This window comes from Lagopus muta, chromosome 10 (assembly GCF_023343835.1).
Source record: "Lagopus muta isolate bLagMut1 chromosome 10, bLagMut1 primary, whole genome shotgun sequence".
In the NCBI taxonomy this organism is placed as follows: Eukaryota; Metazoa; Chordata; class Aves; order Galliformes; family Phasianidae; genus Lagopus; species Lagopus muta.
In genome coordinates this window covers 16,248,260-16,276,232 of record NC_064442.1, presented here as the reverse complement: position 1 = coordinate 16,276,232, position 27,973 = coordinate 16,248,260, and the positions used below count along the sequence as shown (strand labels likewise).

The 27,973-nt window shown below is 41.9% G+C and overlaps 1 protein-coding gene across 5 annotated transcripts; it reads right to left on the bottom strand.

Annotated features, from left to right (window-relative positions):
* RAB8B (RAB8B, member RAS oncogene family) lies at positions 1 to 27,967 on the bottom strand. Of its 5 annotated transcripts, none has more exons than XM_048956189.1 (10): positions 27,760 to 27,967; positions 14,208 to 14,268; positions 13,483 to 13,543; positions 12,038 to 12,115; positions 10,911 to 11,000; positions 10,060 to 10,125; positions 8,124 to 8,174; positions 6,596 to 6,620; positions 4,064 to 4,136; positions 1 to 202 (listed from the first exon to the last, which is right to left on the bottom strand). In XM_048956189.1, exons 1-9 carry the CDS (start codon positions 27,881 to 27,883, stop codon positions 4,087 to 4,089), a joined length of 606 nt encoding a protein of 201 aa, XP_048812146.1. In that variant the 5' UTR covers positions 27,884 to 27,967; the 3' UTR covers positions 1 to 202; positions 4,064 to 4,086. The 5 variants fall into 5 exon arrangements, with proteins under 5 accessions (XP_048812146.1, XP_048812147.1, XP_048812148.1 ...); XM_048956190.1 differs by having other exon boundaries at positions 1 to 166; XM_048956191.1 differs by lacking the exon at positions 4,064 to 4,136.
* Between the last annotated feature and the right edge of the window lie 6 nt (positions 27,968 to 27,973).

Sequence of the window (27,973 nt, the reverse complement as noted above, 5' to 3'; positions counted from 1 at the left end):
TTGCCTCTTCCTTGTATTTTATTTGTGCAAAGTATCACTGCGGGTTTTACAATCGTCACGCAGCAGGTGAAGCGGCCCAAAAGCATTCGGTTGCATTGGTGCATTTTTGATGTGAAAAGCACGGCCAGAGCTTGCTCAGGCTTCTTCGGATAACACCATCGTCCATCTAGAACACACCAGAACTAGTTAGCTGCTGTGGTGCCTGGATGGAAAAAGAGAAAAAAAAGGAAAGAATAACCCCAAGGATTTGAAAACAATACTGAAAATAAACGTTCAACTTTTCTTTTAAAAAAGAAACGTATTAACATAAGCACAAGTAAAGCGTAGATGATTCACTGGCTAAACACTCTTAAGAGATGAGCACAGTGCCAGCAGTCCAACCAAAGTCTGCACACAAAGAAGTGCTGGGCACTGCCACCAATGAGGAAGGCAGCGGTGCAGCAGTGCTCAGCCCATCTCCGTCACAACACCGGGCGTCCCCAGCAGCACAACCTGCTCCGTGCTGCTCCACAAAGGCATCCCACCACACTGGGGGATCAGGGACCCCATGGCAGCTTTCCCAGGGAATCCAAACCCATTCTGGAACAAGTTCAACTGTCACTAACACCACTCAGGGCTTCTCCTGAGACCACCACCTCACTGAGGCCCTGCGGCTGCAGCTGTGCCACAGGCACTCTTGTGCAGTACTGCCAGAAGTCACTGCTGCAGCAAGGCACTGTCACCTCCTCACAGAAGATGCTTAATAAGTAAGAGTGAGGAGTTCAACAATCACTGAATACTGACAGAATTTGCATTCACTTTGAAGACAACACAATAATCATAGAATGACCAAGGTTTGGAAAGACCTCCAGGATCATCCAGTCCAACCATCTACCGACCACCCATATTCCCCCACTCAACCATGTCCATTTAAATGTTCCTTGAACACCCCCAGGGTTGATGACTCCAGCACCTCCCTGAGCAGCCCATTCCAGTGCCTAAGCACTCTTTCAGACAATAAATTTTTCCTAACGTCCAACCCGAACCTCCCCTTTCTAAGGAACTGTAAAAGGAATTTTAAGATCTGACATTACATTGATGACCTAGATGCAGTCCAAGAAGTCTGAAAGAGCCACCAGTCAACTAAGTTGGAAAGCATTATTCACAAGAAAGGCAGTTTACCAGACCATAAAACCAGGTTCTACACAAGTACCAATAACTTGCGCCGGATCTGTAAGCGTGTGAGAGCTACTTTTGTAGTAACTCCTGGTTCACAGTCAAAAGACAGAGCCAGAACTGTAATAAACCACCAGTTTCACGCAGCGTTAAGCATACCTGCTATTTCCTTTTAATAAATGGAGAATGCTAACTTAAAATGCTGTTGGGGTGTGCAGATGTATGCCACTCGTTTCTGTTTAAACTAAAAGGTTCTCAGAAGTAATTTTAGTACTGCTAATTATCTGTACCCAATTCAGATGAAGACAACTGAAAGATAAGGTTAAACAGTTGGTCCTAAAGGAGCAAACTTGTCTGCCAGAAGCAGCCTGAGTACAGAAAGCAAATGCCAAAATAACAACAGGCGTTAACAAGAAGCTAACTGCAGCTTGCTCTTGTGGGACGTAAAAAGACCCAAAACACTATTTCAGCTAAATGCAGTTTACCACAGGAACACGTAAAAAGCATAAATTTTAGCAGCTACTTGTCATCCATGGTGAAGTACTCTTCCTGTAAATTCACTGGGTTGCCCAACCGGGTGTCTCAACCATTCATCTGCTTTGGTCTTGAACAGACACAGCTGCTCCTTCCTTCTCTAATATCAAACCAATCATGACTTACAAACCACATGACTTTAAAGTCAAAAGCTATTGATAATACAATAGCAATCAAATACTTCTGTCAAATCCCTCCACACGCAGCGGTGAATAAGGCTCAGCAAGCAATACCTAACATATTGATGATATTTATGTCTCAGGTTATGTAGGAGTGGTAAGACCATACCCTTCACACACACAAATAATAATAATCAAAAAGAAAATAGTCAGTTATCCCCGACTTAACATGTGACTAAATAACTCTTACTCAAATTGGAGACTGTCTCTTACGTTATCTTTACTTCCCAAGTACCTTCTGAGCAGCACCTGCACCTTTCCATGATGCACTGACAAAACACTTCCTCATAAAACCTACAGTCACTGGAATAATATACTTAATTTCTACAAAAAGCAATCTCTCCAGGAATAAAGGACACTTCAGACATGTCTGAAGACCAAACAAGTTTAGGTGCAAACAAAACCATACAAGAATACCTGTGGTTTATCACTGAAGTTACAGCTTTACATGGGCAAGTCAGCTGAACTACTACCCACAACAGACATCGAAAACACAGTGGAAATGCCCACCTTCTAACAACTATGTGGAATATTTCATACAAAATACTCCAAATTCTTTTCATTACGTAACTTTTATTTGAGACATATTATTGTAAAAAAGTTCACATGGAATAATAAAACCATTAGAATTTAAAGTGGGTTTTTTTGGGAGGGGATTTTTTTTGTCTATACACATCAATACACAATGATTAGGCTTACAGGTTAATCACATGACAAGATCACTTTATCTGCAGGAGCTTTTCACATTACACCTTTGATCAGAGATAAAAATGTGCTTAAACACACACAGTAGAACACTTCTATTTCAAAATTAAGCAATTTCTCAAGGACTATACTCTCTAGTCTGAATTTAGTAGCTACATTGCATTAAAATAACTGTAATTGAAGTTTTATTTGCAAAAACATCTGTAAGGCCATAGGAATGCACTAGAATACTTAAATTCATCAGAAACAAGAAAAATCAGTGGAAATCCTGCTTTTGTGGAAGAGAGAAATACAAGTTTTATTTATAAGAATTTATAAGCAGTTCAGTGAATGGAGAAGAAAAAGACCTATTTATCATCACCTACAGACCAATCCTTAACAAGTTTAACGTTGCAAAATCTCAGTTACATTAACAGATAGCAAAATAACAGGGCATTTCCACAAATAACACTTATGCACTTTTACATATCATTCATGTACTTCAAATCAGTATCCATTCACAATATTTTAATGCAATATGTATATTCAAGAATCCTTTTTTCACTTGTGAAAATGACTATGCCTTTTAAATGACTTCAGCGGACCAGAAAGGGGAATGTACTTACAGTGGAAAGTTTATGTAAAAAAGGGCACAAAGGAAAACAAAAAAGAAAAACCACAACTACAGGTCTGAAGATTCAACCAGTAGCTTTAAGTCTGTCCTCCAAATAGAAAAGTTAGCTATGTTTCGAGTGGTTTAAGCTTTAATAATACTACAACTTCCAGTAAGACAGTAAGTAAATCAAATATTCTAGATACACTCAACAAAAACAACTTGTGCATGTTTTGCTGAGCACGGACTGGAAGCTAAAACTGCAACGCACTGAGACCACATTTCTTTTTAAACCACTTAGAAAAATATTGGTCAAGATGCAGTACACAGACACAGGGCAGAGAAATATTTCAAAAAACCTCAACAGCACAAACAGTGGTTTTATTCCATTAAAATCCACCAGAAACATCTGCTTCTCCTAAAAGCTTAATGGCAACCTCTGGAGCAAAACAGAAATACATTTGCTGCTTAATGAACGATTCTATGACTTTCATACTAATGAACATGAGAATACTAACTAGTTGGCTGAGGTATAGTTGAGTCCTTCAAAATTCAGGTTATATAGATTTGAGCAAAGTAGCGACAGAGACTGCACAGAACAATCATACTGGTATTAGAAAAGCCTGTAGTACCCAGCATCTGATGCCTAGGCAGAACACGTCATTTATCGTCACCCACTTGTCTAAAGCAAAACATAGCTAAGAAGTTCCCAGTAAAACATACAGCTGATTTGCACACGAAGATACAGCACGGCTTCCTATGTCTGACAAGGCAGACTGTAGACAGAAAGGTCTATACTGACCAGAAGTTAGCACACTGACAAAGTGCAGCCACTCAGCCATTTAATACTGCTGGAGAACAGGGGTGGGGGCAAAACAGAGAGAAATCTGCATTTTACCTTATCCATAAGACCACATGAAATTAGAATTCTTCAGTTTCAGCAGGGGACAACAAAATTGCACTAAATTCTTCTACAAATAGAAAAAGATGAACTTTACATGAACATTAAGCAAAGTGAAATATTTACTGCATCGTTTTATCATGCATAAAGTGAATTTCCTATGGTCTTACCTCACATTTATGTACAGTTTAGCACAGCTAAATGTAAGAAAATAGCAAGTTTCCCCCCGCCCCCCCCCCCCCAAAATACAGAGCAGATACCCCAATTCACTGCTGCTTCAAGAAGCACTTCATAGACTCTCCTACTTACAGGCTCTTTCAAAGGGAAGTTCATGGAGACTACTATTGAATGTACACTTAACCACACAGCGAAGACAGGAAAAACAACACAAAGCATTCTGTAAACGGTGCCAAACACAGAACATGTCAGTTTTGGTTTGCAGACAACCCCTGAGATAAAAATCAAAGTATTACGACACCAAGTAAGTCGGAGGTAAATTACTGAAAATCAACAACATTCATAATTGGTGTCACAACACTTTCTGTACAGAAGCACTTTTTTTTTTTAATTTCCGAAAGAAGAAAAAGAAAAAACATACAGAAAACATAACTGCTTCAGCCTGTCCAAGAACAACATCAAGGGTAGGCAACTGAGCAGTTAGGGATGCTTTGACTTTCCACTAAACCTTTGTTGCCATTACGATTTTTAAGTGCAGCAACAGAAGATTATGAGATTCACCACCTAATTACAGTAACTATTTCTACTACGCTACAAGTGGGGACAGGTTGATAACACTTCAGTCTTTATAGAACCAGCTACTACTGTTAGATCTTTTCAAATCAAAGGTCCTTTTGCATCTAATGCTATTGGTCTGTTCACTTTCAAAGTATTTACAACAGATCCAAGATGACAAATTCAGTACCGGACACCACGAATGAAGCAGTTATCTGCAGTAACAACCAATTCACTGTTTGCAACTTGACAACATTGTGAAGCAAAAGCAAGCAAGTCAGAGACATTACTTTGACAATGACAGAATGCACCTATCCCCTAATAACAAACATGCTGGACACGAACTTGTAGTTAAAGCTTACAATGGTCCAAGTTTGGCACATCAACAGAACTAGAGCACCTATTTTACTTGCTCATCCAGGAAAAATTTTAGTAGACAATAAAAAAAGTAGTAGGAACACAGACTATGTTATACAATGCTCAGTTGAGTAAAAAAGGCAACTAAGTTTCAACTCTGCTTCTAACAGTCTAGGTCACTGTACCAGTTTTTAATGAAAAAAAAAAGTTGTACTGCTTGAGCAGACCAACGAGGCTTTCATACATTCATCATTAACTGCATAACCAATATTACGTTCCAGCCCGAGTGTGACCCTTTATGCAGTGCCAGAGCTTGATGAACTTCAGCAACCAGACAGGAAGCTAACTTTTGGACACCTTTTTGACACGGGCTGATGCTTACAGACATTAACAGACCATCTTTATCATTAAAATAGAAATCAAAGTCACCGTTAGAGCAGTCATTCTGAGCAAGTGAATCCACAGAGTGGTTACTCAAAACTCATGCGTTCAGATTCCACAAGCCACTTAAGTGAGAGCAACGAGGCCAATCTGTGATGATCTCAACTCCACAGTGTATTTCCTCATAGAAACAAAGAAAAGGTGCAGACAGTTGGAGCTAACAAATGGGAGTTAAGTGAGGAAAGACACAGCGTTTATTAAAATTACCAAAAGGTGCATCTGTGAAATCAGACAGTGACTGGCAATTCAGAACACAACTTTTCTATATCTGGTAAAGAAAGAAAAGCAACATACTACATTCAGAATAAAAGCCATTGCTTCTGCATGAACAGATTTGTGCATCTATGAGACAGAACTCACACAAATTGTTAAATGTCAATTGTTAGAGTAATTCTCATCACTATGGTGTCAACACCCACAGTGCAGTCACGGCCATAAGTACACAGCAAAGAAAATAATGGAAGTGACTTCATCTGTCCTCCGGCTGTTCTGCTTTAAAATAAATTTGTTTTAAAAAAAGAAAGGAAAAATCTGCACAAATCTGTTAAGAATCTTACTTACAAGTGAAACTGTGCAAATACGAATGTAAGATTGTGCTGTAACAGGCAGTAAGAGGCTAATATGGATGTGCAAAGTTAAAAGAAACATAGCAGCTTTGCAACAGGCAATAAAACAGAAAGTAAAAAAGGAAAACAAGTTAACTCTTGCATTTGTGTCTCCACTTCATAGCTTCCATATTTGAGAAAGAGGAGCCTGACAGAACAATAGGCTTAGTGAGCAAAATCCACTTGATATTTTGTGTATCGCAGTCTACGTTCAATGGAGCTCTCAGCAGCAGCTTGGTGGTATTATTTCTGAGGCTTTGTGACCCTGTGCTTTCAAAGAAGCAGAAAAGGTTCTAAGTGTGCTGCAGTCTATTGTTAAAAGTTCATCAAAGTAGCGTGCATCGAAAGAAGCTGCTCTTCTTAGATCGATTTTCTGTTATTTTTACCGGCCCACCTGCCCCCGATGAACTGCTGTCATTCTGAAAAAGAAAAGATCATCAACATCATGAAATGCAACATCAATTAAAACCGACTGTAGCTTTACTGATTTCCCACTACATCTCCCTCTTGCAAAATGATAACTGGAGGAATGGTCTGTTACAGCCTGAGCTTCTCAGTTATCCAGGCTCTGTTAATCACTTCGTAGAGCTGCTTATCTTTAAAAGAAACATTTGTCCAATGGTCCAAATCTCAAGTATTAGCTCAGGGAGCGACTACAAAATTTGACATTCAATGAAGTAAGGATCACAGTGCCACAAGGACAAAGAACACAGCAGTTTCAGGCTGCTCAGTGGTAACGTTCACAGAAAATAAAGAACAATTTCATGCCAATGTGCATTTGTGTTCAAGTGACTGCTTTGAAACAGAGAAGATGCATACACTTAAGATCAGCTTGAGTTCTGTGCTAGTTTACAGCATAACTGTGAAATCCACTGCTCCTTTAACAGAAAATAAACTGCTTTTGCTTAATGGAATTTGCATCACTGAATCCTTGTTCACTGGTAATGGCAGTGATAGCATTAGTGAATTTGTATATCTAAGTGACTGCAAATCAGCCTAAGAAATTAACAATCAAATATGGCACCTACTGAATCTTGCTCTCTTCTGTGACAGGTAAATTAGGTAAATATAGTCTGCTGTTATCCTTCAGAGTAAACGAACAACTAACTGTAAGAGCAACAATGCTTTCCAGATACAGAGCAATGAGCAACTAAGAACTGCCTCACTATATCAAAGCTGCATGTTATCTTATGACTTAAGAAAGAATTAAGGATTATGATTATGTCACAGAAACACTGGTTGAAAAGGTCACTGATCAGATCATCTGCTCCTGCCCCTCACTCGAGGCAGCACTATGACTAACATTTGATCAGGCCAACTACAGATTTGCCTACATGAATTTTGGAAACTTTCAAAAACAGACCCATAGCCCTATTCAGAACCTATTCCAGAGCTACAAAACCCTCATGATGATTTCCACCTCCCCCAGTGCCCAAGATAAAGCTCCCAAGCACCAGTTTGTGATCACTGTTATATCAGGTGGCACCAGCAAGGAAAGTCACGACAACCTTTGTAAAATGCTCCTCAGATAGCTGCAGACAGCCTTCCCTTCAACATGCTAAGAAAGCCCAAGTCATTAAACCTTTCCTATGGATCTTGTGCTCTTAAGCTCCCTACTGGATAAATTGCCCTAGCAGCTCTGTGCTGGATGCTCACTTGATTCCCTAGGATGTTAGCTGGAGAACAACATGCTAAGAACTAGAGTGTGTGTTTCAGCAGCAGCTCTGCAGCACAGTTTCTCCTAGCATCGCTGAGCTCAATGCTCTTCCCCACTCCCCGTTTTCCCCCTACCTGTTCACTCAAATTTGATATAGAACCCACTGCAATCACTAGAAACTTTTGGACAGGGCTACTACCAGCAAGCCAGTTATTTTGACAGTAATTTCAGAGTATCTACTTTGTATGCCACTGGAAATACAAACCATTTTTCTGTTGAGCTTTGTCATAATGTCCCGTGCAAGTGTGAAAAAAGCCTGGTGAAAAATAAGATAAGAGGAATCAGTCAACAGAGACATTAAAAGATTAGGAGTAGTCAGACATGCAAACATTCTGTAGGCTACACAGCACTTTGAGCTGCAAGGCACAGTGCACAAAAGCTGCTTATTTAACACTGCAATGAGCATTCTTTCAAAGAAAAATAATAGTTTTAGTTTCTATCTTTCTCAATTTTGAAGCACGCAAACAGCTTTCCCAACTGCCTACTTCTTGGACAAAAAACATCTGTTGAATAGAAGGCTACATACATTAACTGGCTTTTTTTTTTTTTTCTTTTTGGCCAAACTGTACTGCACACTGCAACTGGAAATGTACAGAAAGTTTTGAGGCTGGTACACCTGGCAATTCACATCAAAATTGGTTTCTTTCTGTCTTTCAAATCTCTCACTCCTGGGCTGCCTATAGCCCTTCTTCCTGCTTACAACATTCCTTAACAAAAAATAAAAGAAATCACTCTGGCCACTCTGGCAACCTCAGCATCTCAGACTTGAGCATACAAAGGAGCAGAGAAAGTTCTGCAGCAGAAACATGCTGCAATTCTCCCAGATTGATAAAAAGTAAGATTTCAGAGTGCCTGGACATACCAACACTCTAAATACATTCCAGATTGAAGAAACTGTAAACCTTTACTCTCTCACTGTGTTCTGAATACATTCAAGGACAAAAGCACTTAATGCAAACAAGTCATTGCCAATAAAATAAACTAACTTGTGATCACAACATTGTTACAAGTGTGCAATTCCCCACCAGTTTCACCTTCTGGTGGAAATGAAACTAAGTGGTTAATTGCTGAGTATCTACACCGACTGCATCTATTTATTCTTTCTTTGGAATTCATGTAACAATTTTTAGAAGTACTCACAGTCAAGTAGTTTGGCTATTAAATTAAACTAATTTAATAGTCTAGAAGAGCTAAAATGAAGTTGCAGGATATGCCATGAAACATAAGTCTACCTTCCAAATGGAAATGGAAAGGTATGTACCTTATATTAGGAGACTGTTGCTATCCACCATCAGTATTAGTTGCCAATACTCACACTTCTACTGACTGCCAGAAGAATCATTATGATTCTGAAAATCAGGTCCAGCACTCTTCCCGATGCAGCACAATGCCTCCAATCTGAATGAACAAATCTCAACGTATCTGCCTTCTGATATCATACTATTTTCTTGCTCATGTTTTTCATGAAGTTAACATCCCCACACAACACTCCCTGAGATGATAATAGTGATTCATGGTAAAATAGATTTGACTTGAGCTACTCTACCTTCCCAGTTTATTTCCTAATGCTCTCGCAAATATGGAGCTGGTGTTTTTAGCATGGCATTTGTTTGCAAGAAAATAGACTGCATATCTATAGATTGAGTAGTATTAGCTTTCTTCCTCCTCTAACATCAGTTTATGACAGTCTATGCTGATGTTCCGTGTTTACAACAGAAACTTCAGTCTCATCTTCATAGCATGCTTAGTAGTAACCTGAAGACTCTTTGGCACAGCAGCACGTTGTTCTGAAAATAAAGAATCTCAAAGGCAATTTCCTCCACAGAGCTTGGTTTAAAATTCTACCTATTTCCGGTCCAAGAGCACTTGCAATTGAAATTTAAAGCAACTGTTACAATAATAGCACTCTGTTAACAATCCACTTAAAAATAATGCCAGACATTACCAGAAAACAAGAAGCTCTAGGTTTTACAACAGCTTTCTAAATAGAACAAGGTTGGTAAGCCAGGAACCAGGTGTGACTTCATGTCCCATATCAGTCAGCCAGCCCATTAGTTACCAATCATGCAACATGCCTCCACAGGAATATTCACAACACTAAGCATACTACATATTACTAAGCATAAACACTGATCTCTTACCTCTTCCACATTTATGCTGGATTTTGCACTTGTCTCCAAAAATTTGATTCCATAATCAATTGCTAACTGAAAGAGACATCAAAATTTTTCAGCTGTTCCGAAGTTCCTTTGCAAATGAGTATTTCACATAAGTTCACAATACAACAGGTGGTACTGATGGCAGCAGGCTTTGCAAACAAATGAAGCTTTATTTCTACTTTTCTTTTAATAAAGCATTAAAGTTACCGGGCAAACAGAAAAATGTTAAACCAGGCCACATCTCCACGTAAATTCAAACCCCTCAAAAAGATTAACTGCTCACAAAGGACTGAAGTTTTAAGACCCAAAACCACTGAATTAAAATCTTCACTGCTATGTGCATGTTGAACAGATAACTACCTAAAACCATCCTCTAAGTTGTGTTACTAACCATTATACTATTTCAGCTGGATACATAGTGGTGTTTATTGCATAGTACTCTTACATTCTAGTATAGAATAGCATTCTATTCCATAGCATTCTGTTCTCACTGAACTAGTTAGTCTCATCCTATACCTAGGAGAAGGGCCAGTAACCACCACACTGAACTGACTAAACTACGTACATAGCTTTTTATTGAGACTTACAAGACTTCATGCTACAGCAAAGCTGAGCATTCTTTAGATTCTTCCCCTCACATCAAGGATAGCTTTAAATTTATTCAAACTCAAACGCAGACTTTTAAAAACAAGCCAAACTTATAACATCTTACATCAAAAACTTCTAGAACAAGAGGTGTGAGATGTGCCCACTCTCATGTGCCTAAAAGCAAGTATCTTACAGCCAGAATACTAAGAAAAGCTGGCTTCTGAATAAAGTCAGCATAAGCTTACCTTCTCCCCCTTTTCTTTGGAGACTTGTCTCTTTTCATTCATGTCACATTTGTTACCCAGGATCATTCGCTCTACATCTGAAGAGGCATGCTGAAGGGAGCAAAAGATGTCACCTCTTAGAAACAAAGAGCACCGTGATTTCAAAGAACTCCTCGTGTCAAACCCAGCCACAAATGGGCATCATCTTTTCTAAAACATAACTAATGGCAAGGCATTACTGAGAGAGGTAATGACTTTTGAAACAGGCAATCTAATATTGAAACAATGAAACAGCTTTGAATAAAGATTCCTACATTCAATCTACTTATAATAACAAATTATGTGTAACATTACATTGGGATTGAGGTATCATTACATACTACATTTCCATTTTTAAAATAGATTATTAATAAATGATTAAGTAAATAATTATAAAAAGAGAAGGTCAGTGAGAACACATTTCTAGCCCAGTCAATATTGGACCAAATTGATCACTAATACAATAAACTTGCTTATTTAAAGAATAATACTAAAGAAAAGCCTATGGATTTATTTTTTAGGGGGAGGGGTGGTGGTACACAACATATATACAAAAAAAACCACCAAAAAACAAAGAACAAGAAAACAGATTCTGTTACCTAACTACAGCTTCAATAAAGATAGGGCTTCTCCTCTAACTTCATAATTATCTCACTCTAATTGACAGCATGTCCTGTTAAATAATTCAGTGGTTAAGCTTTTTTTGTGCTAGACCAAATGAAAAGGATAAAAATCTTTAATTCTACAAACACAAAAACAACTGGAATTAGACAGATCTGTCATCATCTCAGTGCAAAGAAGGAGCGAGATCTCAAGGTGTATAGCCTTTCCACACACCAACCCAAAAGCAAGAGAGCAGCACAAGTCATAGCAAGATCAGTTTTGAAACACTTCACTATTACTTATTAAACCTTGGTTTTCAACCATCCACACCTACATTCTTCACACTGGTAATCAGTTCTGTTCAGTGCATAGTCTAACTTGGTCATAAACACGTTGGCTGCTGTCGTGAAGGTAAGTTATTATCTTACCATTATTCTCCCCTGTGAAATCTTAAGGTAGAATGATTAAGTAGTATTTTCCAAAGCCTCCTTTTACAAAGCACCTACCTCTTCAATGTTTCTTATCCAGTTTTTTATGTTGTCAAAAGACTTTTCATTTGTTATGTCATACACCAGCATAATTCCCTAAACAAAATTAAGAAAATCTAGTTAGATGAGCTAATAATATTGGTTGACTCCTGATGTTTGCCATTCGATTGTACTTACAAGAAATTTAACATAGGACTTACAAACAATAATAATTTTCAAGCACTATGCATTTTCTCACCCAAAAATATTACTATTTAACATCTCATGGCACTATTAGATTTAGAAACACACTACATAGAAACACACTACTAATAGGAAGCTTTGAATTACTAGCTTGTAGTCAGGAATAATTCACAATCCCTACTACAACAGCAACCAGGATGGTTGATGTCAAGTTCAGAAGCAGCCTCTCTAGGCAGAATGATAAACCTGTGCGACCTGTGAGTCTGCAGATTCTTTTAAGAAAGATCACCTCAGGTGTTCCCACAAAAGCTTCAGCTCTTTCAGGCAGTTATACATGTGAACTAACACAGGCTCTCAATAAGCTGCAGAGCCTGTGAAACCACATAACAGCTGCATTGAGGACAGCCTGCCAGGCTTACCTCCATTTCTCATTGTGCACCCAATGACTCTACATAAGACAAAGCAGCCCTGGACTGGGAAGTGGAAGAAGATCACATCACTGCCAAACTATTTTTAAGTGCAAAAATGCTCAACCAGAGCCACAAGCAACATCTTTGGCATTTGTGTTCCTTGACAGTGGAGTTACCTGAACCCACAGCCAGCCTATGGACTGATCCATTCATGGAAGGTGCTAGGAACACATTGTAGCAGCACAGCTAACCAGCAGCAAGTTTAAATTAAGAATGACTGGACCTACAGTACCTTAAATCATGGATCTAGGGTACCTCAAATCATGGCATTAAGAGCCATTATACATAGTTGTAACAAGAACCATGAAGACAGCTATTTGACTTCAAGTCATTCTTAATGGAGGCAAAAAACCCATTCATGTTACAGGTGATTGTATTTCTAGTGCAGATTCTGTGCTCTCATCTGACGGTAATGAAAAACAGAAGAGAATAATCAACTCAGTAATAGAGATTATTGGAATTAAAGTCATTTACTACTCATTCTTCAAATATTTCAAATGTACAAAAGGGTTCATTGCATTATTAAGCCATCTAATTCAAGCTTGGTAACTTAGCTACTTTCTGCAATCCACACAAACGGTAACTATATTAAAAAAAAGACTGAGTTTTACCACAAAAAAACAACAACAACTATGACTAGACAATGTATCAGCAAGTAACAGAAAACTAAACAGAACAAGAAAAACACTTCATTCCCCAGGGCACAAGTGACAACTACCCAGTTCTCCAGCAGGAGACTTACACGATGCAATTTAAGAACAGCACAACAGTTAACACTAGCTGCACATGAACTTCATGAAGGGCACTCACCATGGCTCCTCTGTAGTAAGCTGTTGTGATGGTGCGGAACCTCTCCTGGCCTGCTGTATCCCTAAAACCCAAAGAAAACCGATATTTCATTGAGATATGCTTTTTTCCTCATGCTTTTCTGTACTTAGAGCTCTTTTTAAAACTGAATAACAATGTTTTGATATTCATTAATTATGGAAAATACCACCTAGAAGCAACATGCCTGTGTTTCTTCAGCCCTCAACATCATCTTCACTTCCAAGCTGTCATACTTACAATCAGTGATTACAGCAGCACCTTAATGTGGCATAAAAGCATTTCCATGCAAGCACTGCGACCTCAGCATTACACAGCCTTTCCTAGTATTAACAAAGGTAGCTTGATGCATACAATTCCTGAGTTAAATACATTAAAACACGCAGCAGTACAATCACAGAACCATAGAATCTTTTGAGTTGGAAGTGACCTTTAAAGGTCATCCAGCCCAACTCCCTGCCATGAACAGGGACATCCAGAGCAAGATCAGGTTGCTCAGAGCCTGACCCAGCCTGACCTTGCATATCTTCAGAGATGGGGAATCCACCCAACCTGTGCCAGTGCCTCACCGCCCTCAGCGTAAAAAGCTTCTTCCTTATGTCCCATTCAGATCTCCCCTCTTTCAGTTTGCAACAGTTTTCCCTTGTCCTGTCACAATCCTGCTCAATGATAATTCAGAACTCACTGAAAAGTTACTTCGGAGTACTTACCATATCTGCAGTTTGATTTTCTTCCCATCTAATTCTATGGTTCTGATCTTAAAGTCAATTCCTGCCAGAGAAACATTAATTTTGTGGTAAATGAAAAGGAAGCGCTCCATTTCCTTTGTACAACTTGTTAAATACAAACTTAAAAAAATAATTATTATTCTAAACAACATCTCCAAACAGACCAGTGCTTTCACCAGACTATTTCAGCTTTAGTGTATCTAAACCTTCACTGTAACATAGCTTAAACCACGACTGCTCAGGTCCCACAGGGGGCCGCCTGATCCTTCAATCCCACACACCTTCCTTCCCTCCCCTGGTTCATCCAGTGTGAACTTGTTTGTCCTTCACTAGATCTCACACAATTGCTTATAGTTAGTCACAGGTTGTAAAAGATGCTTTTTTGGTCCCCTCTTCTTTTTTCTCATTTTCTCACTTCTCACCTGAAATTTAAATGACAATTATCAAGAGTGTCTTCAGCAGGGAAGTGCTGTCTCTAGCTTTATTAATTTAACCATAGCTTAAACAGGAAGCACTGGAAATAAGCCACGAGATTATTATGTTCATACACTACAAAGTGACACAATGAAATACAGACATTCATTAAGTTCTTGACTTTCTTTCCTCTCACGTGCAATATTAATACTTTAATATACTGAAAACACTGAGTTTCAGCTGCTTCATATTGGTGTGCGACATGCTTAGAACACATCAGCAGAAACACACATCATACCAGCGCTTCTACCACTGCACAAAATTAACTGCATTGATTTAAAATGCTGAGATTATTGCTACAATCCTAATTTCCCAAGACTCACAAATGGATTTACAAACGGATCTTTTCATTAACCTACATTCCACCAAAGCTAAGAACGTGCCTACTTAAAAAACAAACCAAACCAACCCCACAAACCCTTCTTGTAGGCAAGGGAAGTTTGGAAGGTGTTACCATTGTTTCTATCATCTGTCAATAGAATTTTGCATCTACCTCGCCATAAAGATTTTCCCTCTAACCAGGTCCAACATGTGCTGACATCACACTTCACTGTTTGTATCTGAGAATGAATCATCTTCGCTCTTTATTTTCTCCCCAAAAGTTACAGAAGCACAGTTTACTTTTTCAGTAGAGGGGATCGTATTGTGGACAACACTAAGTCAAAGCAATTTTAAAAGCTTTTTGTGTGCCTAGGCCTGAAATCTAACTGTCAGGATTACAGTTTGGAGGCTACCGTGACTAAAGATAATTCTGTGCTCACCGTAAACTACCGAAGCTAAAACACAGCAGGAGGAGACTCCAGCAGAGATGGCATCCTGAGCGCGAGCCTGCACTGCAGGTAGGAGCCCTGTGCTGACTGCTTTCCTGCAGTTACTCATTTCCCTTACAGTACCAGGATTTCCAAAACAAGACGTGCACAAAAAACAGCTTCTCAGAAATCAAACTTTCTAGTAGGAACTTCCCCAAAATTCACCTTGAATAAAGACGAAGCTAAAAGAAAAGCAAAAGGGGAAATCCATAAACATCTGCCACAAGACAACCAAGTTTAACAAACGCGACTGTGACTTTCGAGAAGCTGCAAACTGCAAACTGGCGCTGCTTTTGTTCTTTTGCTTCAGCAACAGGAAGCGGCGAGCTGCAAACGTTCGGGGCAGGAGCCTGGTGAGATGTGCTACCACTTCCCCTGAGCACAGCCTGTAGCTGCCTGAGCACTGCTCTGCTTACCGAGCTGCGTTCGTGGCACTTCAACACCTGAACCACCACAGCATTTCAAAAGTCATTACTGGCAGAATTTCCTACCTTGGTGAATTCTTCGTTTGCACATAATTAGGCAGTGGGATATAAAAACTTGAAGAGATTAAAAGAGCCATTCACGAATCCAGAAGTTTGATTGCAAAAGATCAAAAACTTGCAGCTCTAAAATGCAACGTGCAACGCTCTCCTGTCCAGAAGGAAGAGCCCTGCAGCACTGGGATGCCCATCTGAAATTACGTTCTAGATGTTTTTAAGGAGATACAGACCTAGATTTATTTTTATAACACAAGGGCAAACAGGATAATTACTTGTAATGGCCAAAGTAGAGCCGGCACATGGCAAAGTCTGGGAGCAGGACTTCTACCTAGTGAATCTGCAGATACTAGACAGGAGTAGAAAACTGTCTATTAAAGGAATTGCAGACTTGCAGTTTGCATGGATGAAGTCTGTGCTGAGAACTGTGTTTGTTAGGACTATAACTGTTTATACTTCCACTGTAGGATGGGGGTAAGCGGAGCAGAGGGTTTACTGCTTTCAGATCCTTGCCAACTATAGGTCAGGGGTGCATCCTCTCATCTCATTTTACTAAGGATGACAATACTTTCTTACACAGCTTCCACGAAAACTAATAACAACTCATTCACACTGATTGAAATGTGTGCACTCAAAAAGTCAGTGTGCCTCACAGGTTTGGATGCACACACACACCAGCCTTGCCTAAGCCCCCTGTGACTGAGGCCAGAAGTTACATCCATCCCACACACCAGGCTCTCTACCACCATGACTCCACTCTTTTCTATGCCCTCACGTACACTCTCCTTATTTCAACCACCAGGGCAGATTTTACCCATGGTTAAGCTACAGTGCAGTTGTGTGACAACAGGACTGAACAACATCACAGATTCAGAGGTTCCTTCTCCATGTTCAGTATCAGTATTTTTCTGCTATCAACATGTATGATGCAATTCTTGCAAGAACTGAACAACCACTTGAGCAGCAAGGCTGAAATGGTTCCTTTTGCTACTGTGGGTTCTGGAGCAGCAGCTCAGCCTCAAGGCACTCCAGTTCTCTCCTCAGCTGAGACCCTCACCAGTCAGAGCTGGGATGTCTGTTTTTCAGTGCTAGGCCTGCACCACAACACTTCCCTGCAACACACCTCTGCTTAGACATACAGGCTTTGTCTTGTGCTCCAACACAAGCAAACCTAAATAGAGGATTCTGGCTGGAGCCAGTACATCAGTACAGCAGCTCCAGCTGCAGGGAAAGGCTTCTCCACTCTTTACTGTGCTCACAACCAAAGGCCGTGGAAGGGTCATGTTCTTCAATCATACAAACGGTTAAAAAACTCCAAATCCTTAGTATTTCTCTGTATTCCTCTCTCTCCTTAGTATTTCTCTGTATGACAGTTATCCATTACATTAATTTCACTCTTCATGCAGCTCAACAGCAGTTTGCAGCAGCTGGACCTCACCAGTGAGAAAGCTGTGGATCAGTTGGCAGTTCTGGTTGACCTCAACACAAGTTAATTTAATAGGCTTCCTATTTCACTAAGTCCATAGAGTGTGTGCAATTACAACAAGCTTATCTTGGGTGTATTTGTAGTAAGACATCAACCATGAAATTTAAACCTCTCAGGATGCAAATTAAGTGTCAGTCTCTGATTGCATATAGTAGCTGTGTATCTACAACTGGACAGTATTTCTTCAACTCTACCCAAGCAATATGCAATTTATGTTAAAAAAAAAAAAGGATGAGTCCTCAATGTCCTAGTATTTTAAATGGTTTAGGTTTTGTTTTTAATACATAAGCCAAAGGAATTTTTAGAAAAAAGGCAATTAAACATCCCGAATTAGCAAAGCAGCAGTGAAAAACATGAATACCTGGCTTGCTTGCTCAAGTCTCATTTTTACACCCGTCTGTCAAAGAACACAGAAGACGCATCACACCATCAGATCTCATTTATCACACTGAAGACTATTCTGCTTGAACTGCACATAACTAAAACCCCAAGCTCTTAAGCAAGAACCCCCCACTCATCTAAATCTTACCTTATTCTCCTGAAGCAAGAGTGGAAGAAGCAAAATTTTTAAAGGAAAAGGTTTTCTCCAATGGCTGTGGCACCAATGGCTGTGGCACTTATCACCAACAGACACCGATCGCAATCAAAGTGAGTTCATCACAAGGCAGGAAAGGAGGCAAGGTACAAACCCTCCTTATCCTTCTTGAGCAACACAGCAACAGAATGACTGGAATCTACACAGCAACTTTCAAGCTGAGCTTGCTCCAACTACACTGCACTGCTCCCTCCTATCACACTGTACTGATTTGTGGAGTTGTGGGAGTCGGTTCTTTTTGCTTCCAATGAGTAGAACTGCATACAAAGACAATTTTGCAATTTAATGGCAAGATGCAACATGCAGCTCTTCCAGACAGACAAAAGGAAAGGAAACTTTTTCCTGCAGTTGCTCAGAGTAAGGCTGAACTAAAAACCACTTCAAAATGAGCATGATGACTTGAAACCTACCAATAGAAAGAGGAAATGAGAAGAGGCAGATGGCTGAAAATCAACACACTTTACGTTCAGCTTGTTGAATACTTCAGGCTTCTGGTTCTTGTGAACAAACAGCAATTAAGTCACAAATATCCAGTGTAGGAAGCTGTAGGAAATAGCTACCAGCAGGATGGCTGTTCCCAGCAGTAGGATTCATAGGTTTGGGATCAAATGAGTTATTTTCTTTAGGTTTTTTGTTTGTTGTTCATTCCTCCCAAGCCCCTGAGACTCTTTATGGTGCTCCATCATTTAAATACTGCTGTAGATTCAACCAGTACACTGATGCCTCAGAAAGCTGGTTTCACATTCCATCTTTCTTGAGGCATTTCCAGCAAACCTAGGAAACGACCGAGGAAGAAACAAGATCAGACTATGAAGAGCAGGGCGGGGAACACTTGCAACATAGCAGCGTCATAGAGCATAATGCTGAAGAACGAAGTCTAGTCACTTTGAACTTGAACTTCTGGCTTTAGTCCCTAACAACATCTGCACTGCATTTTCAGATGATCTCAGCAATTTCTATCACTTTGTTAATTCAAGATGCAGTTGTTTTTTATTGCCATCACTGAAAATACAGATTAACATCAGGCACTGCACCAGGGTGAAGATCAATATGTTTTTGAAAAGTTGTAAGATTAATTTATTTTAAAATTACACAGAAGCATAACCAGTTTTATTCATTCTTTTACAACTTAGAGAGAACAAAACTGTACTCAGTCCCTTCTGGGCAGCCTGTGAGAACACAGAAAGCGCATCCAAACTATGGGCAGTGCAGGCTGCGTTGGGTTAGCTGGCCTTTCATCAGCTTATCCCTCACCCCTGCAAACAGCATCACACAGTTTTCCTATGCAAAGATAACAGAGTAGTGTCTTGCACCTTTAAAAATATTAATAGACTAAAGATCATAAAGGAAACTTTAACCACTACGCTGATAAGCAAATACAAGTGGCACAAGGAGGCAAGGCAATGAAGAACGTAGGTGCCACACACATATAGCACACAGTGGTTTCCTGCTCTCCAGCACTTAAAATTTATTACCAAGATGCAATCAATCTCTGTAAAATTCAGCAAACTGCAGCTTCCTCCAGCACAGACCTCCTCAGCTGCACCACAGCTCCCAGCCAGCTTCCTTTAAGACAAATTACTTGCTATTAAAAAAAAGCAACAGGACATTCAGAATAAAACTGGCAATTAACAGAATCAGACCTGGTACACGCTGGGACAGCTCAGCAGCCCATGGTGTGCACTGACTGTCACAGTGAGAAGGAAGCCCGGTGGCCCGCAGCCAGCGCTGGAGCAGAGCTCCTATGGGCTCAGCTGCCACTGTGGCTTTGGTGTGAAAGCTGAAAGGTCTGCAGGTCAACTTCTTACAATTCTGAATTTACAGAGTGCTTTGAATCGCATGATTTTAAACACCAAGAAAACCCTTGGTCCAGCTTTATGGAACATTCAGTAACAGCAGTAATGAATTTCCTTCTACTGCTCCGAGTATAATTACAAACCTCCACAACTTCACAGGGCTGGGTCTGTGGAGGTGTATCAAACCTAGCCCCCATCTGTTACTCATGCAATGGAAAATAAACCACACTTGGTGGTAACTCGGTTTTATTTAAAATGACACAGATTGAAGCTGCCTTACGATACAGACAGCAAATTTTGTTTATTTTAAGGATTATTTATAGACTGGCTAAGGGGAATTCACTAACTGAGCTGCTTTGAGAACATATTTCTTTCCAGTCAACATGCAACTGGGAGCAGCAAATATTTAAACCCTCCCCACAAGACTTGATCTGCGACCACAGCCTTACAGGCAGCCGAAGCTACGGCAGGTGCTGCCATCCAGTAGTGGTGACTGAGCACTTCCCTGTGTGGGTCAGGTCAGTTTTCATTTGAGTGAATTCCATAATTCAGCCTATCATCATCTGATGGCATACCTTAGAGAAAAGGTTGGCACAGCCACAGCTCACCTATGAGCAGGAGCCCACAGATTCCATGGGGCCAACCAGGAAATGAAAGCCCTGAGCTCACAGGACCAAAAGGCAGCTGGCAGGTAGCTCCCAGGTATGCCTGCACAGACCTCACCAATGCTATCACCCGAGCAGCGGATGTGCAGGTAGATGCAGAAAACACAAGTCCTCTTGAACCAAGGCTACTCTGAACTAATTATCTATCAGCAAGAAGTGCTTGTTTCATCCAAAAATTGGTATCTTAAGCATCAAAGAGACTGGAAAAAAAACTTATTGAAGAAAATCTTACATGATCAATGCTAGCCTTGCCACTGTGATTTAGAGGTCACTGCTCATTACTGATGTGCTGTTTCAGTTGCGATGGTGAGAACAGCCAGGAAAGATGAGGTCTGCTTTGGTTCACTAACTTCAGGTCCAGGTGGAACTACATGACTGTGCAGTCGGGAACTGAGATGCTATTCCTTGTTCAAAAAAGCCTCCTGAAGTTGAAGGGCTCCCAATCAGTCTGAACATCTGTTCTGACCTCGTTACTCAGAAGGAAGAAATAACGACCGCTGGGACCATACTGCTGCATACTTACAATTAAAGGAGCTGCCAGGAGAAAAACTACCATGCAGTGTTGCAGAATTCAGGATGTAAAGAAGCAAGTCATTATCACTTAAGAAACCCTTACAGTGCACGAACAGTGCCCTGTGCACCTCCCATCCCTGCAGCACACACCACAGTGCTCACACAGACCCTGCCAGCTGCAGGCCTGAGACATATGAGCTGATGAGAACAGTCAATCTGTACAGCTTCATACTGCTGTAACCAATACCCATCCTGCCCAGCACCCCCTTGAGAGACTGAGGGTTATCGAGATGCAATCAGAGACCAGAGGAGAGATGAACTGGATAATGGTAGGCAGTCAGTATAAATTACAAATCAGTGCTATACAGTAAAAAGCAATTTGGGAAGGTGAGCAATACCCCAGGAATAGCCCGCTTGTGAATTAAATGGATAATACTTACTTCACAGAGCAGAAACTTGCCCCACTCTCCAGGTCTCTAAGGTCTCCAGGACAAAAAATACATCTCACGTGGGAATTATCAGCAACACAAAGAGAAAAACAGAGGGAGAAGTGGGGGAAGCATTCAGTTCACAGCTTTGTTACCGATGCTCTGGCCGAAAAGACCTTGGTTATGTGCAAAGATGAAAGTGTCTCATTCAGTAAGAAATACATTCCTTGAGACTGACTATCCAGTAAAGGACTTTTACTCAAAGTCTGAAATACGGCCATGTTTTAGAAGAGAGCACATGAAGTTCCTAACAAAGCAACGCACAGCAAGGCAAAAGGCTAAGCAGAAAGTTTAAAGTTACAGAACTTATTTTTGAAGATGGCTCTCTTAACAGATTCTGAAACATCTTTCTGAAAAGAGGCTTTTTTAAACTCATGTTTTCATGTGGGAGTAAGTGCACGGGGATTTTTCTGCTAGGGAAGTGAAGGACATGGGGGAAGAAGGGCTGCTTTATTTAACTGCCTATATGAATAAGAAAATAAGCCTTATTTGAAAGACTCTTACTACCTAAACCACCAAGCAAAACCACGTAACTTACTAATCAGGGCCATGCTCATTTTTTTCATGTTTGCTTTTCATTTATTCAAGGTTCTGTTAATGGCCACTTCACCCTCTTTTCCTATATTGGATGCTCACAGTACTTCTGCTAAGCCAGAAAAGTTTTCCAGCCAGTGGTTACTGTGACTTTCTGCTTTCTTCCACCCTTGCCTGGACACAGATGCCTTCGTCTTTCATCCCATCAGACGTCTCATCATACAGACAACAAACTGTGTCAGTAAAGAAGAGCTCTTTCTCTCTGGCAGATGAAAGAAAGGAAGATTTTGCACAGTGAGCACAGCAGCTGGTGGCAGTGTATGTACTCCCAGGCTGGCGGTCAGCTTGATTTCACCCATTTTCTGAGTTCAAGCTGCATTTCCCAAGAAGCAAGACTTGGTGCCCAGCCCCAGTGCTCTACCTGCTCTGCATGTTCTTACACACTGCCATCCATACACGAGAACACAACCAACGTTCTCCATCAGTTTTATTCTGTGGTGCCCAAAGCAGGTTTGTAGAATAGAACAAAACTAGGATAAATCATCTTAAACTTGCTCAACTGCTTGTTCTCCCTGAGCAGAAGTCCTCTACGACACGCACGACTTCGGCTGCCTTTAATGAGGTGTCACAGCCTCATTTCAGAGGAAAGCTCGCTGTAAACCACAAGATTAAACTGACACCAGTTACAACTGTTGGTGAAAAGCTTTAGAGGTACAAAGCAAACACGCAGCTGGAACAGGAAGTTGCTAACTTGAGTTCCAACTCGCATGCAACTCAACGCCTCTGGAGCAACCCTGATTGTACAAAAGCTTTAAGCAGTGCGAGCACATGCAAGTTATTCAGTTTGTTCACATTAGGAAAGGAACAGATTCATTGTACTGATCTACGGTCACTTTGATGGGGTATTCAAGCTACCACAATGTAGTAAGATCAACAATGGTATCAGTGGAAATCAGGTATCTGTTAGCAATTAAATCCTAGCACATGAAATAAAGCTTCATGATAAATACTGCATGTACTCTTCATCACCTATTATGAATTCCAGTTAAACTTGGGAAGAAGTCAGGACAAGACATCCTTCTAAAAGGATGCCCTAATGCAGATGCACTAAAAAAAAATCCCAAAGAAAAGCTCTGTGCCCTCAGCACTTCTCTCAAAGCCTGCACCAACCAAAAGACATAAGTTCCCTACACTCGCTCAATGCTGGTCTGTATTCTTAACTCCACGTTCAAACCACGCCACAAAGCAGCTCTGAGTGCCCTGCTGCCACTCAAATAACCAGATAACACATAACCAAGAGACAGCTCCATCTGCCAATTAAGTAGAGGCATAAAACAGTTCAGACATCTGTCACACTGCTTCACAGTAACACGAAGCAAGAAAGCTGAAGAAGTGTATTTAATAAAAACCAAGCCATTCCATTTGTATTGGCGCTCTGCAGAATATGAAAGAGTGGCACAATCTCATCAGCAGATGAAAACCAAAGTCTAAGCTGACTTGTTAGCAGCTATCAGATGTGCAGTCAGAAGAGACGCTAACTGGAATGTTTTTAACCTAAGCTGTCTCCAACTGCAGTGCTTCTGATTATCAGGGAAACATCTCGCAGATCACCATCACTGTACTCTGCAGACCAAGCCATGCTTCCAGATTCAGATTTGCCTCCAAACTGCTGCCTGCCTGCGCTCCACTGCAGGCTCTGACCTCCTCACACAGTCCCATCTACACTGCAGCACCACCCGAGCCACTGACACTAGTCTCACTCCACAATCTCCCTTACAATTCCCTAATTATAACTACCATTAATGAGGTACCACCTACAGCTCCTCCCTGACTTCTCTTTGATGATCTATCATCATGTTTTCTTCTGCACTCACACCATCTGAAGAAGCCCAGGGAAATGAATGAGAACCAAATGAATGAGAACAGCGGGTACCAAAGAGGGGGAGGAAGGCAATCATCACCACAAGAATAATCATAATAATCCAGCACCGCCCTCTTTGTCTATCAAACATTATCTGCAGGGGAGAGCAGAAATATTCAAAGAGGCACTGTTTGACTTGAGCATGCTAAAACAATTTCCACTGCATGTTACAGAGATTTCACTGCAAAAGGGAAGTTGATAATTCTGCTTGTTCAGAGGATTTCCATCGAAGTGTTATAAGGTCAGCACACACGTGCTCAGCTGCTGGAGCCCTGTCCTATTTTGCAAGATGAAGGCCATGGAAAAGTCACTTCTGTAAAACCAACAAGCCAGTGCGCTGAGAGTTGAAACATCTCCTACGGGCAACTTCCTGCCAAATGCTGATATCATCTTGGATTAACGAGTAAGCACAGCGTCTTGTTTCAGTCAGCAACCCCTTGTACAAAGTCAGAAAAGCTATCAGCTAAGAGATACGACTTCACTCCCAGGGAAAACAGCTTAAACAACAAGTTGAAAGAGACGCAAAGAATAGACCTTATTATTTGGAATGATAAACCCAATCCAGTTTTACCAGCCAGCACTCCTTAAACAGCAAGTTGGGATACGCAGAGACTTCTAAATTAACGCTCCTTCTTCGCATGCACCACACTGAAAATACTAACAAAATTCATGCCAGATACTCCAAGATAAAGTTTTGCTTTAGGTGGTGTTCAAGTACGAAAAATAGCTGACAACTGCTCTTTATTTTCCATGCAGAACTGTGCGAAAGCAGAAGTTTCCACTCAGGAAGCAAACTAAATAACACAGCCTTACATAACACGTTTCCAGGGGAGAAGGTTTCATCCCATGTTAACGACGAGATGCTGATCCTCACAGGGAGCACAGCACCCTTACGACTTGTCAATTCTTTTAGAGGGTTTCCAAACAGAGCTCCAAAGCCCTGTGCGAAAATACGCAAAGCTGCTGACCACAAGCAAAGCCCCAGCAGTGTGGAACAACACAAAGCATCACCTGAGAAAGAGACCAGTGGTTCACTTCTCATACTGATGGCACAATCCAATAACCAGTTCATTTACCCCAAGACAAGGAGACAATTTCGAGCCATGAGGCACTTCAAAAACAAAAAGGACCAATATATTACAGTAAATACATGTGCGCTGCACTCATATCCTACTCCTCACGCAATGATTGGCCACAGGGCACAGGCTGGAAGCCCCTACTGTCTGAAACCACACAGCCTTCATTACACCACTAACAATCCTGAGTAGCAAAGTCAAGGGGACCATCTGCAAATCTCCAAGCAATGTACCAGCATTTAGCCTGAAAGGCTTGCTTTGCATGACTGCAGAAGAGAAGAGAATCGGCAAAACATGCTGTTCAGAACAACAACACAAGCATGCCAAGCAAAAACAGAGTAACTACAGTTCATCTCTGTAACAAACACTGAGCCTAAGTTATTCAAATATTCCAAGTAAAACAGCATTTCCATTTTTCTCAGTGAAAGAAGTTTCCATTGCTCTTGTAACTGAAGCTAGTAAACAACAATAAGAACAAATACATTTCAAAGACATTTGGTGCTTAGATGTTTTGCAGGCCCTTCCATCATAGCACTGCTTTGTACAATACAAGACAGAAGACAAGAACAAGTTGAACACCACACAGTTGAGAGAAGCCTCTGACTGCCCCACCTCTCACAGACAGTGCTGAGGTGGAAGGCAGATCCAAAACACCTCATGCATGTGCTGCATTCTCAGACCTGCAAAGTTAAAGGAACTCCGGCCCTGCCAGGAGCAACATGGGTCAGGAAAGGAAGGAGGGCACCTCTGAGAGCACACAGTACAGTGCGTACTCATCAGAATCATTGTGAGCTGAACGTGTATCTCACAGGAAGCCCCATCCACTTTTTGGAGAAGCTACAAACCCCACATCCTGGTGGCTTCCATCACAGTGAGAAGGCAGTGTACTTAGTTCTGAACGCTGATCTGGGGACCTCAGAGTTTCAACCAGCAGGAGCATCACCTCTCCGCAGCTCCCTCCACACCACAGCAGCCTGTGCTCTATCCACCAAGGAATAAACTCAGAACCGTTACAGATTTCCCTGAAGCACATCAGATGTTATCAGCCGTGACGCTAAAACTGAGTGGCTCTGATCAGCCAGCACGAACTCACTGCCCCCCTTCTGGATAAAGAAAAAGCACCTATGAGAACACACAGATTAAATCTACGTGACTGAACCAAAAGTGATACTGGCTACCCATGAGGAATACAGAAGGGAAAAAAAAAAAAAAAAAAAGAATACTTCTATTTAAGCATGCAAGCACTTTGTATGAACAGTTTCTCTATTTTCTGCATTGCCAACTCTCCTCCTGGTAAGTGCTTTGCTAAAAAACAACAGGACAGCAAACAATACGAACAGGAAAATGCAACTGAAATGAAATGACATTTACCACCTGTGGAACCAGAAGTACATCTCAATTTCCAACTTTCGTACATTATTGCTAATAACAGGACCCTCGTAAAAGCAAACACTCAGGAAGAAGAGAACAGACCCTACATAACTAAGTTAGGAAACAAAGAATCATACCTGCAATCCTTGAGACATTGAGGTGAATCAGGGAGACAGAAAAAGAACCACGCCAAAAAGCAAAGCAGCTGAAGAGCCACCAAGATGCATGGAGGACACCATTTATGTCAGCCATCTCTTCCCATGTATGAGAAGTATGACACTGCTGTAGGCTTTTTTGGAATCCTGCACAGTACTTAATAAGGTTTAAGACTTCACATCTACCACGCAGAGCCAAGTGCCTTTCCAGGTAAGCTGCTGCTCAATCTCTGCTAGCTGCAGTTATGGAACAGGGCTGAACAGGGCTGCAAAGAACAGGCAGGGAGAAACAAGAAGCCACGTGTTGCTTCAGCTCCGTGCCTCCATTTCCTTACCGCAAGAAGAGTTCACTCCTTATCTCAGTGTTACTCTTCAGTTGCAGCAGCATCGCAGTGATGAACACTCACACACTCTGCTGCAATTCACCTCTTCCTTCCCAGAAGAGGAAGCTCGGTTTTATTCCCAAAAGCAATCCCAGCTACGAGCAGGTCAGCACAACTCCTGAGCTCCATCTGAGATCGCAATGCAGCATTATCTCCGAGAGGAACTTTAAAATTCTTCTTACGATCGTTTGAGCAAGAAGTCCTTTAATAGGGGCAGCGCCTGACACCTCACCAAAGCAGATCGGCCGAGCTTCAGTTTTTGGCAGGGAGCTGCCTCTGCACGCTCCGGCATTCGGGGCCTTCTTCCACGTTCTGGAAACTCGCACACAAGCCCCAAACGCTCCGCAGCGACACAACGGCTCACAGCCCGTTCGCTCCGCGATCCGTTACCGCGGCGCCGCGTTCTGTCCCCGGGCCGCGCTTCCCACGGACCGCAACCTCCCCCTCCCCCCCCCGCCCCAGCCGGGGCCGGAACGATGCGCCCGAGCCCCGGGCCAACTGTTGATGCGGCCGCGGCCCGCGCACAGAGCGGCGGGGCGGAGAGCGGCGGGGCGCGGCCGCCCCTCACGGCCGGGGGAGCCGCGCGGCGCCGGGCACGGAGCGGCGGGCAGAGCGGGGCGGGGCAGGGCAGGGCCGGGCCGGGCCCCGGGGCGGTGGTTCCTCAGCGCGGAGCCCCTCCGGCCCTAACGGCCCCAAGGCTGCCGCTCAGGCCCTGCCCCGGCGGCCCCTCGCGCCCCTCCCTCCTCGCCTCCCGCCCGCGGGGCCCCGAGGAGCCGCTCGGCCCCTTACCGATGGTGGAGATGAAGGTGGTGTTGAAGGCGTCCTCGCTGAAGCGGAAGAGCAGGCAGGTCTTGCCCACGCCCGAGTCCCCGATCAGCAGCAGCTTAAACAGATAGTCGTACGTCTTCGCCATCTTCGCTCGGGCGCCGCAGCCGGAGGGGGCGGCCGAGGCGGCGCGAGGAGACGGAACGCGGCCCCGCCTCTCCGCCGCGCCCAGCCCGGC

Bases quoted from the DNA above. Each gene is read 5' to 3' on its own strand.
- RAB8B (XM_048956187.1), bottom strand. From the start codon at position 27,883: ATGGCGAAGACGTACGACTATCTGTTTAAGCTGCTGCTGATCGGGGAC. The intron at 14,269-27,759 runs GTAAGGGGCCGA...TTTCTCTGGCAG, and splicing joins CACCTTCATCTCCACCATCG to GAATTGACTTTAAGATCAGA. The intron at 10,126-10,910 runs GTAAGCTTATGC...TGTCTCTTTCAG, and splicing joins CCAAAGAAAAGGGGGAGAAG to TTAGCAATTGATTATGGAAT.